The sequence below is a fragment of the Nothobranchius furzeri genome, chromosome 4 (assembly GCF_043380555.1).
Source record: "Nothobranchius furzeri strain GRZ-AD chromosome 4, NfurGRZ-RIMD1, whole genome shotgun sequence".
Taxonomy (NCBI): Eukaryota; Metazoa; Chordata; class Actinopteri; order Cyprinodontiformes; family Nothobranchiidae; genus Nothobranchius; species Nothobranchius furzeri.
The window spans coordinates 16,291,141-16,307,247 of record NC_091744.1 but is presented as its reverse complement, the minus strand read 5'-3'; the positions used below and the strand labels follow the sequence as shown (position 1 = coordinate 16,307,247).

General features: G+C 42.0%; 1 protein-coding gene across 3 annotated transcripts in view; it reads left to right on the top strand.

Annotated features, from left to right (window-relative positions):
- Window positions 1-16,107, top strand: part of slc5a10 (solute carrier family 5 member 10) — a 48,118-nt gene that overhangs the window by 7,698 nt on the left and 24,313 nt on the right. The window contains exons 1-8 of one of the 3 annotated variants that reach the window (XM_054743728.2): window positions 1,633-2,048; window positions 2,130-2,201; window positions 11,145-11,249; window positions 11,705-11,764; window positions 12,095-12,199; window positions 12,292-12,397; window positions 14,121-14,201; window positions 14,279-14,484. In XM_054743728.2, the coding sequence (XP_054599703.1) occupies window positions 1,941-2,048; window positions 2,130-2,201; window positions 11,145-11,249; window positions 11,705-11,764; window positions 12,095-12,199; window positions 12,292-12,397; window positions 14,121-14,201; window positions 14,279-14,484 (843 nt within the window). In that variant the 5' untranslated portion in view covers window positions 1,633-1,940. Of the gene's footprint in view, window positions 1-1,632; window positions 2,049-2,129; window positions 2,202-11,144; window positions 11,250-11,704; window positions 11,765-12,094; window positions 12,200-12,291; window positions 12,398-14,120; window positions 14,202-14,278; window positions 14,485-16,107 lie in introns of those variants that run through there. The other 2 variants (XM_070550129.1, XM_070550130.1) reach the window with 2 other exon arrangements.

The following is a 16,107-nucleotide window of genomic DNA, read 5'->3' as shown; positions in this document are numbered from 1 at the left end:
TTTGACAGTTTTGTTGTTTATCAATTTAATTTTACCTTGTGAATGAAAAAAAATAGAATAAAATGAATGTCAATGTCTGAATGAATGTCTGTGTGTGTGTGAACTGCGTTTTTTCTTTTTTCTTTTCTTTTAGATTTTGAGATGAATGTATTTAAGGTAAAAACATGTTTCATACATGAAAAATAAGCCCAGTTGGGGTTTGCTTCCTCTGTAACAAGTTTTACATTTTAAAATGTAAAAAAGGATGCAAAAGATGACTTTAGCATAATACGTCCCCTTTACCTACAAAACTTTTTAAAAACCAAATACAATAGTTATATGTTTCATATTATACATTATTTACTGTACAGGACCTAATATGTTTTTTACTGTGTTCAGTTTTATACTAAAACCCTGTTTTTACCCAGTTACTTGATCTTTGACATCAAAACTATTTCAAATACGAGTATGCATCTTACTTTATTGTCATATGGAATCTCTCAGATGCACAAACTTTGCTCTCATAATTGTCAAAACACTCTTTGAAGTCGGCTTTCAGCTTCACATTTTACTGTTTGTGTGTGTGAGGGACAGAGATTAATGATGATGTGTGTGACGTCAGGGCATCTCCATCACCACCATCTGCTCCATATAGTAGACAAACACTGGACCAGCAGTGTGTGTGTGAGACAGAGTTCATTTAACCATCCCTTAGCATCCTTCTCTTGGACTTTCTGTCCTCTCGTGTTGAACTATTGACAAAGTGTGTTGTCTTTGTGACATTGTGTGTGTCTGTGTGTGTGTGTGTGTGTGTGTGTGTGTGTGTGTGTGTGTGTGCAGTTACTAAAATGAATGGAAAGCAATACAAAGTCCTAATATGGATAGAAAAGCGAACTTGAGTGTGTTATTTGTCTGTTTGCTATCAAAACATCTCATGAATCACCAGATGGATTTTACATCTAACAGTAACATTTGACATCAGCTCCATTCAAGATGGCCGCCACAGTTAACCGACTTAGCAAAGACAAAAATGGCTTTGACTCTGATTATTTTTCAGATTGTTTGCTAAAAATGGATTTGGCTACAGCTGAGAGTCATTCGCATCCGATACTTTGCTTGCATCTTGAAATATTGTGTTAGACCTTGCAGAGCATTGTTTGAAAATACAGCCCAAACTCCATCAATTCTCATAAAAATCAGAATTTAAATCTCTGGTAAAAGAAAAGTGACGTGAGTTCATTTAAAGAAACCTGGGTCGCACGTTCTCTACATCCTTGTCTCAAGCAGCATATGAGCAAAACGACTGAGAAATTGGTATACAAACAATGTCTCTCTCTCTCTCTCTCTCTCTCTCTCACACACACACACACACACACACACACACACACACACACGTTTCTGATAGAGCAACTCTCAGACACACTTCTCTTAACCGTATTAGAACCTTAGCAGAAGCTGTTTTTGTGTTTGGACGCTAATGATAATAATCCCTGTCACCACCAATGATTGACCGTGTGTGTGTGTGTGTGTGTGTGTGTGTGTGTGTGTGTGTGTGTGTGTGTGTGTGTCAGCGTGGACTCTGGCCTGCGGGAGCATCTGCTGCCCCCCTGCGCACGGCTGTGCTGTGCACTCCATTATCCCCTAGCACAGTGTGTGTCAGTGCGGCAGGTGCCCCATTAAGGTGATGTGTTTAATCATCAATTCAGAGGAGGAACTACACTCTCCACGCGTTCGTCTGATGGTTTGTCCCAGGCTTTACAGTAACTCAGGGGTCAGCTGAGAGGGCATTTTCACCAGCAGCCGGAGTCTGGGTCTGACTCTGCCTGTAGCACTGATTCAAAGTTTACTTGGAAGTCCTTAGAGAGCCTGTTTCTACTTGTGTGAGTTAGTCTGGGAGGTGTAAAGAAAAGGCTGACAAGTGGATGTTTTTGTAATTATAAATACTCTTGTGAACACTGAGGATGTCTAATTCCACCACCAACTTCTACGCGCGATCACAGTCCTTCAGCTTGTCTGACATTATTGTTGTTGCTACATACTTCCTTCTGAACCTGGCAGTTGGCATCTGGGTAAGAATCTGGCTTTTATGTTTGTGTGTTTTGTTTTTATTGGTAATTTAGTTTGTGCTTACCGGTTGTTCTCTCTGTCAGTCATCATGCAGAGTGAGCAGGAACACTCTGAGTGGATACTTCTTGGCTGGCAGGGACATGGCCTGGTGGCCGGTGAGTCTGTCTGTCTCCTGTGATCCAGTCGACTCGGTCAAATCACCATTTAAAGCACAAGTCATCCCTTAGACATGCTTTGAATTTAGATTTGCAGCCTAAGTCTGATATTGGATTGAAATTATTTTTATTAAAGAGAAAGAATTAAGGAAAGTTAACAAGTTAGACACAATAAAATAAGTAGTAAAAAAGTACTGAAAGAAAAACAGAAACTTTTAATAACGCCCAAAGTTGAAACATAAAAGTGTAACAGCTTCAGGGAGGAATTTCAGCTCAAATGGTCTCAGTAGAAATCATGGAGTTATCTGGAATTTACTCTGTAGGTGCATTCCCACTGTGAGAAACAGCATTTTAAAATTGTAGGAAATCATTTTGTATGATTTTTAAATAATTTGTTTGTATTACACTGCTGCACAGAAGTATTGGAACACCTGGCAATCAGCAAGAGTTCTGACTCTCAAAGACCTGTTATTCTGTCCACCTCCTGTCCAGCCCACAGTCAGTCAGACTCCAACTACCACCATGGGTAAGACCAGAGGGCTGTCAAATTGACACCAGAGACAACATCGTAGACATCCTGGAAATGGCTATGAGGATATTGCCAAGCAGCTTAGTGAAAATAGATCAACTGTTGGAACGACTGTTAGAAAATGGAGGAGGCTCGAGACGACTGTCAGTCTCCCTCGGACGGGGGCTCCATGCGAGATCTCACCTTGTGGGGTGTCACTGATGATAAAATGCCCAGAACTAGATGGGAGGGGCTGGTTAATGACATGAAGAGAGCTGGGACCACAGTTTCAAAGGTCACTGTTGGTAGAACACTACAAATCAATTCAATTCAAGTTTATTTATACAGCGTCAAATCACGACAAGAGTCGTCTCAAGGCACTTCACCCGGTAAACATTCCAATAATGGTTTAAAAATCATTACTTGCACAGAAGGCTCTCCTGCTCAAGTCCTCACATGTCTGCGCCCGTCTGAAGTTTGACTGTCTGGAAGATCCATGGGAGAAACTCATGTGGTCAGATGAGATCAAAATAGAACCTTTTGGTTTAAACTTTTGGATGTGAAATTGAGCAAGTAACAGAACATAAGTTCCTTGGAATAATAATTGATAATAAATTAAGTTGGAAACCACAAATTAAACATGTATATAATAAGGTTGAGAGAAGCATCTACATTATGAATAAAGCTCAGCAGTACTTGGATTATAAATCACTCCATGTCCTTTATTATTCATTGATTTATCCCTGTCTTATCTACTATGTAGAGGTATGGGGTAACACTTATAAAACATCTATTGTACCCATGTCTGTCATACAGAAAAGAGCCCTGAGAGTCGTTCACAATGTTAGCTTTAGAGAACACACTAATCCCTTATTTATATATTCTAAAATACTAAAATTTAAAGATTTACTTCAACTACATACAGCGACGTTCATGTTTAAAGTGCATAGGAAATTATTACCAAACAAATTACTAATGCTATTTATAAAACCAGATAACCTATATAATTTCAGATACAAACTTAACTAGGCATTTTAGAACAACATTAAAGTCATTTTGTATTTCTGTTACGGGTGTAAAAGTTTGGAATAAGCTAAGTGAGGATCTAAAGCAAAGTCCCTCATTGCATAAGTTTAAAGAGAAGTATAAAAAAATTATACTAATTAATTACATGCAGGAGGAGGAAATGTTGTAAGGGTGTTGCATTTGATTGTCATTGTCTATTGTTGGTGAACTGGGAGCTGTGAACATGGGGGTGGGGGGGGGGGGGGTGAAACTTAAGAAAATGTAAATTTTGTTTGTGTGATTGAGGATAAAACACGTTATAGGAAAATGGCAATGACACCCAGTGTAGGGAAAAATATATTTTTTGTGTTTTATCTTTCTTGAAATTTGATTTTGGGGGGATTATATAAGCTACCAGAGCTTCGTTCCCTTCCTATTGAACATGTTCTACACACACACACACACACACACACACACACACACACACACACACACACACACACACACACACACACACACACACACACACGCACGCACACACACGCACGCACGCACACACACACACACACACACACACACACACACACACACACACACACACACACACACACACACACACACACACACACACACACACACACTCTCTCACACACTCACACACACACTCTCACACACACTCACACACACACACACACACACACACACTGTATATATATATATGCATATACATATGTGTGGGTTTCTATTTGGATACTTTTTGAATGCTTTGGGTTGTCTATTGATTTGCATGTTCAATAAAGAAAAGAAAAAGAAACTCCACTCGCCGTGTTTGAAGGGAAAAGATGGACGAGTTGCATCACGACAACACCATCCCTACTGTGAAGCATGGAGGTGGAAGCATCATGCTTTGATGATCAGGGGCCTCATTTATCAAGCTTGCTTACACACAAAACGGGGTTGGAAAACTGCGTAAGCAACTTTCCACGCAAACTTTAGGATTTATGAAAATAAACGTAGCGGAAAAATGTGCGCAACTTTAAGTTGACTAAGGACCTTGCTTACATACATGCTGGACACGGAGAGCACCTGCAGTGCTGCTGCTGAGAAGATACAATTATGAAATCCTGCAGCATTATCACTTGTACTGCTTCGTTTTCACACAGAACAAGAATCCCACACGCACACACACACACGCGCGTACACACTTATGCACGCACACTCTCTCACACACACACACGCGCGCGTACACACTTATGCACGCACACTCACACACACACACACACACACACACACACACACACACACACACACTCACACACAGCCTGAAGCGCAGAATAAGGAATGCAGAATATCAGCAGGGGGACAGATTGAGACAGAACGTCATGCGTCTGTGACAGTGTGTGTCCTGTCACTGTGACCCGATTAATGATGCACCCTGGCTAGTGGAACAGAGGACATCTCTGTTTGGCTGACTGGTTAGCGCGCATGACTCTCACCCAGGAGTCTGGGGATCGGCTCCTGATTGGACCATTTTTTTAATATCCATCACAGATCTCTCTGAAGAATTCACAACATTGACGGCTTCAGCAGCGCTGTGCCACTCCGTGGATTTTCTCATATTTGTTTTGCAAAAGCACTTCCTTTCATTTCTCCACCTCACCCACAAGTACCTCAACTTCTGCTTCTGTGAAATTGCACATCCTTGATCTGCCTTGATCTACGGTCGCCATGTCATTGGTGGAGTGCTGCAACAGCCGGCTTATGTATATGCATGAGATCCACAAGGCACTTTGCATTAACTATTTATGGCAGTAAGTGGGTGTGGTGAGGGCGGGATGTGACTAAAAAGCAGCTGAGAACCTTTCTAGATAGTTTCTGAATTATGAAGCGGAGATTTCGTGCAGCTGTGCATCCTCCATGTTTGATAGATCACAAACCTACTTGGTGTAAGTACATTTTTTTTGCTGAGCTTAAGTACGGTTTTAGTAAGGATTTTACTCAATGTTTGATAAATGAGAATCAGAATCAGAATCAGAATAGGTTTATTGCCATTGTCAGTGAACAAACAATTCACAAACTAGGAACTTGCTTTGGTACTAATGTGCTACATATAACATGAATAATAGGATTAAATAGAATAAAATAAAATTGAATAAAACTTTCAGCTATAAAAAATGGCAGGCAATGGTAACATGGCTGATAACGTGACGTTGTGTCAAGTACAGAAGACGAGCATTGTTGTGTGTTTATAATCTATTCACAAGTATAACGGCAGATGGAAAGAAGCTGTTCTTATGGCGGGAGGTTCTGGTCCGGATGGACCGTAACCTCCTGCCTGAGGGAAGCGGCTCAAAAAGTCTGTGACCCGGGTGCGAAGGGTCAGCTGCTATCCGGCCTGCACGCCCCCGAGTCCTGGAGACGTACAGGTCCTGGAGAGATGGAAGGCTGCAGCCAATCACCTTCTCAGCAGAGCGCACAATGCGCTGCAGTCTATTTTTGTCCCTCACCGTGGCTCCAGCGTACCACACAGCGATGGAGGAGGTGAGGATGGACTCAGTGATGGCCGTGTAAAACTGCACCATCACTTGGTTCGGCAGCTTGGCCTTTTTCAACTGCCGCAGAAAGTACAACCTCTGCTGGGCCTTTTTGATCAGGGAGCTGATGGATGGCTCCCACCTAAGGTCATGTGTAATGGTGGTTCCGAGGAAGCGGAAGGAGTGGATGAGACCCCTGGACTGTATTAAGGAGAGGATGAATGGGTCCATGAGCAAAAATCTCCTTCCCTCAGTTGGAGCATTGAAGATTGGCTGGTTCTTCCAACATGGCAATGAACCAAAGCACATAGCCAGGATAACCAAGGAATGGCCCAGCCAGTCTCCAGATATAAATCCAATAGAAAGTCTTTGGAGAGAGCTGAAACTCTGTGTTGCTCAGCGACAGCCCTAAACCTGACAGATCTAGAGGTGATCTGTATGGAGAAGTGGGCCAAAATCCCTGTTGCAGTGTCTACAAACCTGGTGAAGAACTACAGGAAATGTTTGACCTCTGCAATAGCAAATGAAGGCTTTTGAACCAAATATTAACACGTTCTCAGGTGTTCAAATGCTTATGTGCTGCAGTGAAATACAAATACTTTGTTTAAAATCATACAATGTATTTTCCTGCAAATGTTTTAATGCTGTCACTCACAATGGGAATCCACCTACAATGTAAATTTCAGACCCCTCCATGATTTCTAAGTGGGAGAACTTGCAAAATCACAGGGTGTTCACATACTTATGTCCCTCACTGTATATTCATGGCATAAGAAAAATAAAACCTAACGTTTGAGCAAATCAACATGTTTATTTGTAGTAATTTGAAAATTTTAAATCCTTTTTGTAGTGATTCTGGGATTTAAGAGATTTCTAGAGATACAACAGGAAAAGTCATGGGGCAGCTCATCAGTTAGCAGGAAGTAATGTTGTTTAAAGCTGAGACGTAATAGTTCTGTCATGGCTTGTGGGAGGCGTTTAACCCAAGACATGCAGAATCAGCTCAGGAGTCAGGAGGTAAGAAATTAAAGTCTTTATTTAAACAAACAGGAACTGAAGTAGCACTGAAATCCAGTGAATGATGCCGAGGGCGATTGCTCAGAGTTCTTAGCTCAGCGAGCTGCGGGGTGCCAAGGAGATGAGTGTAGTAATCCAGCCGGACGGGAGGTGAGGAAGCAGAGAGGAGAAATGCAGGAGCGGTGGAGGAGGATGAGATGTGAACGAGGATCCGTGGTTCTTAGCAGAATTCGGTGAAGGTTGGGGTGGTAATCCTAGGAGGGCAAACAAACAGAGCTTCAGAAGCAAGTTCAAAGCCGTAATCCAATAAACAGTCCAAGGTCAAAATCCAAATAATCCAAACATGCGAGGTCAAACAAGTACGAGTGGCAGGCGTTACCAATACTGGAGTAATCATCCGGCTTCGAGTAGTGTCTCCATCCTCCTTTTAAACCCGAGCTCCAAATGAGTAACTCAGAACAGCTGGTACCTCTCCGCTCCTCACCTGTGGAACACAGAACCCCAAAGATTGTTAGTTGAGGAGGAGGACTCACCTAGACCCGAGAACGATGACAAGTTCAAGTTTACAAATCATTCAAACCCTTTATTAAAATTGAAAGAAACCAAAATGACTGTTGAAGCTCAGACGTTACGCAGATATATTCTTGGATTTTTAATACATGTGTTCATAAATGGATAGCAACACATAATAAAGACAAGAGGAAATTTTAAATAAATTTTAATAAAAAAAAACAAAGTTATGAAAAGAACACCCCATTGAGTTTGAGTTTGCAGTCTAAGGGGCTCTGCACACTGGAGGCGACATCGCCTCTCCTCCATTCATTTTCAATGAGACATGCGTGTCGTGACAAAGCGATAATCACGGGTCTCCCTCATACTAAGCGAAACATGAAAAACGTGCGTGTGAAATTTTGCGCTCGTGCACGTGTCGTGCACAGGCGACCCAGCGACGCGATCCCAGAAAGTTGAAATATTTTCAGCTTTTCATCGCTGTCGCTCGGACGAGGACCAATCAACAGAGGTTTCATTCACTCACCAATGAGCGGACAGGATGCTCCGTACATCTCCGAGCAAACATGGAGGAGAAGTTGATTATTATTATGTTTTATAGTAAAATCAGAAGTAAGATTTCACATAACTCTAGCAGCACCTTGTGAAACATCATATCTACCACTTTATTAACTCTGAACCGCTTAAATAACCTTAATTTCCTCCAACCTGACACAGCCAAACAAAACAACGGAAGAATCGATTTCGCCATGGAACAGAACGCGGAGACGGCTTTGCCGCTGGCCGCTGCCGCGGGTCGCCTCCCGTGTGTCAGGTAATAAAAGCGACAAATTTCGCTGATCGTGGCTGTTTGTCGCCGCCCGTGTACAGAGCCCCTAATTCGCCTGCAAAATGCAGAAAAATACTTGTGTATGGAGCTAAAATTGGAACTAAAATAAACGTAACTTGTACCATCTTTTGTAACATGTAACTTTTGATTTTAGCATGTACTTCTCATTTTGTAGCAAGTAATTCTTGTTTTGTGACATGAAACTATTGTTATGTAACAAAACATGGTACAAGTTACATGCATTAAAGTCCCAATTTTAGCTCCATACATAGATTACCACATATTTCTGTGATGCAGTTGAGAATTTCATTATATGCCATCGACAAAAACAATAATATGCTAAGAAATCGCTGGTGAATTTTTGTGTTTTATTGACATTAATGATGTAATTTTCAGGTTGTTAAGGGGCACTGCGCCATGCATACAAACGTATGGAGTTAAACCATTTATGGAACCTCTGCAGAAATCAGTTCTCATCAAATATTTTTGTAAAACTACAAAAGAATTTCCCTCTCTTTTGTTTTCATTCCTTGTTTTAATGGCGCAGGTGCACTTGCACTAGTGCATGTGTAACTTGAACATTTCTAAAGGCACTTTTAATTCTGTCCATTCTAACTACCATAAATCCTCTAATATTAGCCTGTATTTAATTAACGGCTGGGTATCATATTTTGGCCAGTGTCGGAGTCGGCGGAGGTGAATAATGGCCGGTTTTTTATTGTGGTCGGGTGGAATGTGGTAACAAGCAAGTACGGGGGGCGGTTATGTCATCCACCTCACTTTTGATTTGCCAATGATAGACCGCGAGGGTAACTTTAACCGTGCGGAGACAAAGAGGAGGCGAAAATTTAATATCAAATTCAAAGAGAACATGCTGATTATGCTGCAGAACACTCTGGGGAGCAGTAGGGGTTGTATGAACTAGTCACTAGTCGACTTCACCGCTCTATAGTGACTTGTTATGCCCGTCATCTACTAGTCGCTGTCACGTGATAATGACCGGCAAGATGCAGTCCACGTAAAAGACAGCAGCCTGCTGTCAGCAGGTGACAAGCTCCTGCGCGTCAGGAGGCAACGCGCTGTGCCAGAGCGTCGGTACTGACACCCGCCGTAAAACGGACATTTAACCAAATTGTGACGTTTACCCTCTTGCAATTTAACCTTCCCCTCACCCCCATCCTAACCTTAACCAGCTTGTGCATGCAAAGCTCTGATTGTTGACACGCTCCAGACATCTGCGTCCTGAACACGGCCACAGTAACATTATCAAATCAGGTGTCGCCACCTCATAAACTAATTTAACACGCGATTGTTCATGTCAGCTCATTTCCTTTTATGTTTTCTGTCTTTTATTCTTTTATTTGTGCCTGATGCGTTTCGCTGCTGTGGATCGGGGCGCATCACCTGTTTTGTCCTCGGTGACGCACCGATCACTGATGCGGCCGCCAAGCAGCGCGCACTCCACTGTTTTTGCGGTCGGTAGATCTTTTAGAACTGCAGTTCAAAGGTAACTCATAAGGTGAATATATATGAACCCAGGTAGCAGTTTTTCTTTAGGACTGAGAGGAGATGCAGGAAGATAATAAACAGGCAGGACAGAAAAATAGTCAAATAAAAACAAGTTAGTTTTTGTACCTGGTGGCTGCAACAAACAGACACCACTGAAGGTAATCAGAAGTGAGGAACAGAAAATGAAATAATTATTTTAATGTTTAGAGCAGCAGGAACTCCGAGAGGCTGCAGGCGCATCAGTGAGTTTGCGGCCGCTGCGCAGGGGGAGGGGGGAGAGGGCTGAAGCAGAAACTACCGTTGTTAAAAGAAATGTGTTTAACTTTGAAAATGTGGGCACAATTTTAATTGTCAAAAACTCCAGCGAACCATTAGTTCATTTTGCTCAAATAGAAATTGAGGCCTGCCTCCAATTCTGGTCCTCCTTCCAATAAAGGCCTGGAGCTTGATGAGCTTGAGTCAAATACAGGCCCGGGCTTGTATTAGAGGATTTACGGTATTTAACCTGCTTTTAGAGCAACTTCTGCCATTCAGGTGACGTCCTTGTCAGGAAACGTCTTTCTTATTTTGGTAAAACACTGTCGAGCTGCATTCAGAGAATACTAATAATGCTGCCCTGAAGGAAACAAGTCTGAGCGCTAAACTGGCATGGTTGCAGTCCAGACGTGTCACACAGTGAGAACAAGTGACGCATTAAGAAACAAAAGGTGAGACAAAAGGAAGTTATGACGAGTTTCCACTCTCACACCAACAGCTCGACTCATTTGTGTTTTAAATCATTAAATAATTAAGATTACATTTAGTGTTTGGAAAATCTCAGTTTCCTCAATAGGAATCATTTCACTCTGATATACAATTTAAATTATTTTTGCCAAATAGATTTGTGTTTTTGTACTTTCAACCTACTTTTTAACAAAGTTCATCATATTTACTTGTCACAGTTGTATTTACAATAACTACAGTAAAATTGTGAAGACAGGACCCTGATTTTTCCTTAATGAACGCATCAAAACTCATTTTCTTCCACACAGATTGGGTCATCTCTGTTTGCCAGTTCTGAGGGTTCTGGTCTGTTCATCGGCCTGGCTGGGACCGGAGCGGCCGGCGGTATCGCTGTCGCTGGGTTTGAATGGAATGTAAGTACAAAAAACGCATCCTCTAAACCAAGCACCATTTGTTCTAACTGATCTATTAATAGTGGCTAGACGTAGAGAGGAATGAAGCAGATCTGGCCCACTGCTCTGTTTACAAGCTGCTTCTTTTCCCTCGTGATGCTTCAGCACAGAAAATAAAAAGATGGAATGTGAAAACTAATCTCCTCATTGTGTCTGAACATATAAAAGTATAAATGTTTTTGTAGCTTCCTATAGATGATCCCTCATTTCCTTTTTGTTTTGGGGATCCTGGGTGAGGTGAACTTTTTTCAGTCTTTACATACATATATATGGTTTCAGCAGCTTGGACAGCAGGGGGCAGTATAACAACTCCTCAACACAAACACCGTCTGACCAGTAAAAGCTTTCATCTGGACTGCTCGCGGCCCATTGGCTGAACTGAATTTCATGTTTGACCTGTTGTTCTCCCCTCTCAGGCCACCTATGTGCTGCTGGCTCTGGCCTGGATCTTTGTGCCAGTCTACATCTCCTCAGGGGTTAGTTTACACTCAGACACTCAGATGGGAGTGTGTTTTCATGTTTAGGCTGGTTCTGCAGGTAGAATTAGGTGCTAGAAAGCTTTTACCAAACAAGGACTTCCCCTACTTGTAAATTCCCCAGCAGGGTGTTAACGCTGCCTTTCAATCAAAGCCACATTTAAACAACAAAGATGGTAACACTCTTTTCCTTTAGTATCTAATTACAATCAGAATTAATAGTTTAAACAGATTAGTTGTTTACACACTGTGATTAAAGTTGACTCATGATGACTGATAATTCCTCATGAGATGACGACAGTGTGCTGATTTTAAAATGTGTGCATTCAGATCGTCACCATGCCTGAGTATTTGGGACGGCGTTTTGGGGGTGAGAGGATCCGAACCTACCTGGCGGTCCTCTCGCTGCTGCTGTCTGTCTTCACAAAGATATCGGTATAACAACTTAAAAGAAACTCATATCCCAAACGTAATCAATTCTCTAAAGCTTGAACTCCCCTGTGAACAAATAAGTTGTTTCTCATCAGGCTGACTTGTACTCTGGAGCTTTGTTTGTTCAAATGTGTCTGGGATGGAACCTCTACCTGTCCACTGTCCTGATGCTGGTTGTCACCGCTCTCTACACTATTGCAGGTAAGCATGAGCACATGCGTTAACATTAAAGGTGACCTATTATGACTTTTTTTCTTAAGTTATAATCGTTCCATGGTTGATACCAAACGCATTCATGAACTTTCTTGCACTAAATCCCTCTCACATAAAGCTAATTTGGCAGTTTTATTCTTGGCATTTTAACTACCTTCCAGAATGAGTCGTTTCAGAGCTCTGTCACTTTAAGAAATCAAGCTGGAGCTGGCCACACCTGCCCTTTTCTTTCTCACACTGCTGTAAGCTGAGAAGCTCCCATACCAAGGAGGGGCTAGGAGTAGAGCTGCTGCTCCTCCAGCTCTCTCTAGCACATGAGAGGTGGTTCTACAGTATTTTAATTTCCCTGTTTGTGACATCACACACAGGGATTTTTTAAATGACTTGTTTTGGACAGAATATTCCACAACCAATCAGACAGAAAATGGATTTTTTTTTAGCTTGGATTGTTTATTGAACCTTTGCACCGACGTCACCTAATCACGTGGGTCCACCATGGTGGACGGCAAAAGCGTGTAAACAGTGAGCGAAACGATTACTAAACAAAGGGAAAAGTAGAGCCTGAAATTGTTTTTGCGATCAAAACAAAAACAAAACTCCTCCAGCATTCCTTCCACTAGTTCATGCCCAGTTCAGTTATCAGAAGAAGTAGCGCATCTAGCGGGGGCTCATAGAGAGCGGTATGCTAACTAGCTTACCAACGTTAGCTTATGTTCTCTCTGCAGCTGTTCACTGATGTAAACATGTTGCTGACTTTGCCTAAATTCACCCCTCTGGATTTAGAACTTTATGTTGTAAACAGCGTTTCACTTTACACCAAAGCTGATTGTTAAAAAGTCCGGATCCCTACCAGCTTCTGTTGCTGGAGGTGTTACCGGGTTCAGCTGCTGCTCTCACACCGGAATGAGAAGATCTCTGAACGGCGACGCTCATATAAATAAATAAATAACGTCATTTTAACACACGTAATCATACATCGGAGCTTTAATATTGTTAATAATTGTCTCGCTTTACACCACAGTGGATGGAGCGCAGCCTCCGTGGTGAAATACCTATCCATCAGGATTATCAATAACTAGTATAAACACATCACATTTATCCCTGTCCCTGTCTTCCTCGTGAAATAAATGAACGTTAATCTTACCCGGTAAAAACATGTTCGCTGCAAATCTGAGGGCTGCTAGTCTGCTTGATTGATCACTGCAGTTCATCTCCGTCCTCAGTCTCCATCAAAGTTATTAAAAATAAAAAACGAGTTGAGTTTACGTCCTCGTCTCGTAGTGCAGCTGACCACGCAGCAAGCTAAAACCATTTTACTGTCAAATCAACTAAATAAAAGCCATAAAAGGCTACAAACTGGCTTGTTTTGACTAGCTTCACTGGAGTTTCTACGGGTGTAAACGGTCTTTTTGCCGTCCATCATGGCGAAGGGGGCGGTCACATGAGTGGCGTGACGTCACGTGCAAAGGGTCAATAGAGGCTGTAAAGACCAACATGGCAGCACAAACAGATGCAACAGGTAAGTTTTGCGTAATGTGTCCACTTTAAATATAATCTATTGTATTTAAGTTGTTTCCTTTTTTTTGACAATACATCATTAAACAGGACTGATGTTTGTGTTAAAACATACTTCTCCTTAGAACTCAAGTTGTAACCTAAAGTTGGAGTTTTGAAAAGCTGACAGAGCAACAAATAAACTTTTGTCTTCCAGGCGGCCTGGCTGCTGTCATCTACACAGATACTTTACAGACATTCATCATGATTGTTGGTTCAGTCATCCTAACGATCACCGGTATGTGCAGATTCCACCGTCTCAAAAGCAAAAGACAAACGCTTAACCATTTAAAAATTTAAACGTTGTGTTTGTAGCTTTAAACAAGATTGGTGGCTTTGGAAACTTGGAGCATGTATACAGCATAGCAGTGCCCAGTAAGATTATTCCAAACAGCACCTGTCACCTGCCGCGGGCTGATGCCATGCACTTGTTCAGAGACGCCGTCACAGGAGACCTGCCCTGGCCCGGAATGACTCTGGGCCTCACCATACTGGCAACCTGGTACTGGTGCACCGACCAGGTAGAACTATCACACTCACAAATCTCACACTTCCCTCCTTAAAGGTACAATATGTAAGAATTACACAGTGAAGTCATAACAAAAACAGTCTAATGTCTCAACCCTGTTGGTGACGATGAAACAGATTTCCTTCTCAGCCGGCTGGACAGTTGCCAGTTTTCCTGTCTTTAAAAAACTAGAGAGGGACATTTTCATTGTTTACCATCTGTGAGTGTGTGGGGCTGATGAGTCCGCGCTGGCTAATACTGCTGCGAGCAGAAGTTCAGACAGTGAAATAACTAGTAAACAGGAGCGACCTGGAAGTTATTTCTTGTACCCCTGAGAAGCTACAACATCTTTTTGGTGTAATATCAGGTGAAGAACGCTAGACGCTAACGTTGAGCTAATAATCCTAACAGTGAATTGAAAATATACAGCTCTACATTACTCGACATTTCAGTGAAATGTATTTATTTACTTATCAACCTACTGTGTATGACAAATCTTTGCTCGTCATCTAGAATCTTCCGGTGCTGACCTGTAGCTGGCAACAGCCACGAAACTCACGAACAGGAACAAAAGAGTCACTCGTTAGATTTAATACGTGGACTGCAGTACCCATATTCAACCACAGGATGTCTTTCTTACTTTATGCACCTTTAATAGCCCAAAATATTTACTGACACAAGAAAGTTGTTTATTAACATGTCTTGTGATTTTGTTCAGGAAGATATTCCTTTCTTTAATAATCACATCATCTGCAAATAAAGAAAACTGAGTTTAGATCAATTCTGTTAAATTTAGTATACTCGTAATCTGAAAACGGGGAGACTGAAGTGAAGTGTTATTATCATAGAATCAAGTTTCTTAAACAATTATGAACTTTCTCTAATAAGTAGGATGCCAAAAAAAACATTTGGCTGAGATAATTTTGTCTAATTTGAACTCAACCCAGATCGAGTGAAGGGATTTTCCTTAAGGGGGCGACGGTGGCACAGGAGTTAAGTGCTCGCCCCGTAATCGGAAGGTTGCAGGTTCGAGCCCCGCTCAGTCTGTCGTTGTCATTGTGTCCTTGGGCAAGACACTTAACCCACCTTGCCTGCTGGTGGTGGTCGGAGGGACCGGTGGTGCCTGTGCTCGGCAGCCTCGCCTCTGTCAGTGTGACTACAATGTAGCTCATCATCCCCAGGGTGTGAATGGGTGAATGACTGGTTGTGTTGTAAAGCGCCTTGGGGGGTTCCAGGATTCTAGAAGGCGCTATATCAAATACAGGCCATTTACCGTTACCATTTAAGGTCTTTTAGAGGCAGGTTAAACTGCTCTACGCTCTGAGAGATCACCCCTGAACTAATCCACTCAACATCTGGATTTAAGAAGTGGTCTTTGTTTTGTCAGGTGAAATATCCAGAATTATCAGTAAGTGTCATCTCTCGAAAACAAGAAGTGATGCACGAGTTAAGCTGTGCAGGCATGGGCACGCAGACTTATTCATCTGCTACTTAGGTCTGAGTATAATCAATAAATGTTTCCCTGAGAGAAATCTGACTTGCATATTATTCTTCTTATCATCTCACCAGATTATGACCACAATCTAAGCTACAGGATCCTAAAAAAGCCCCACACACACTCTGCTCACACACCTCC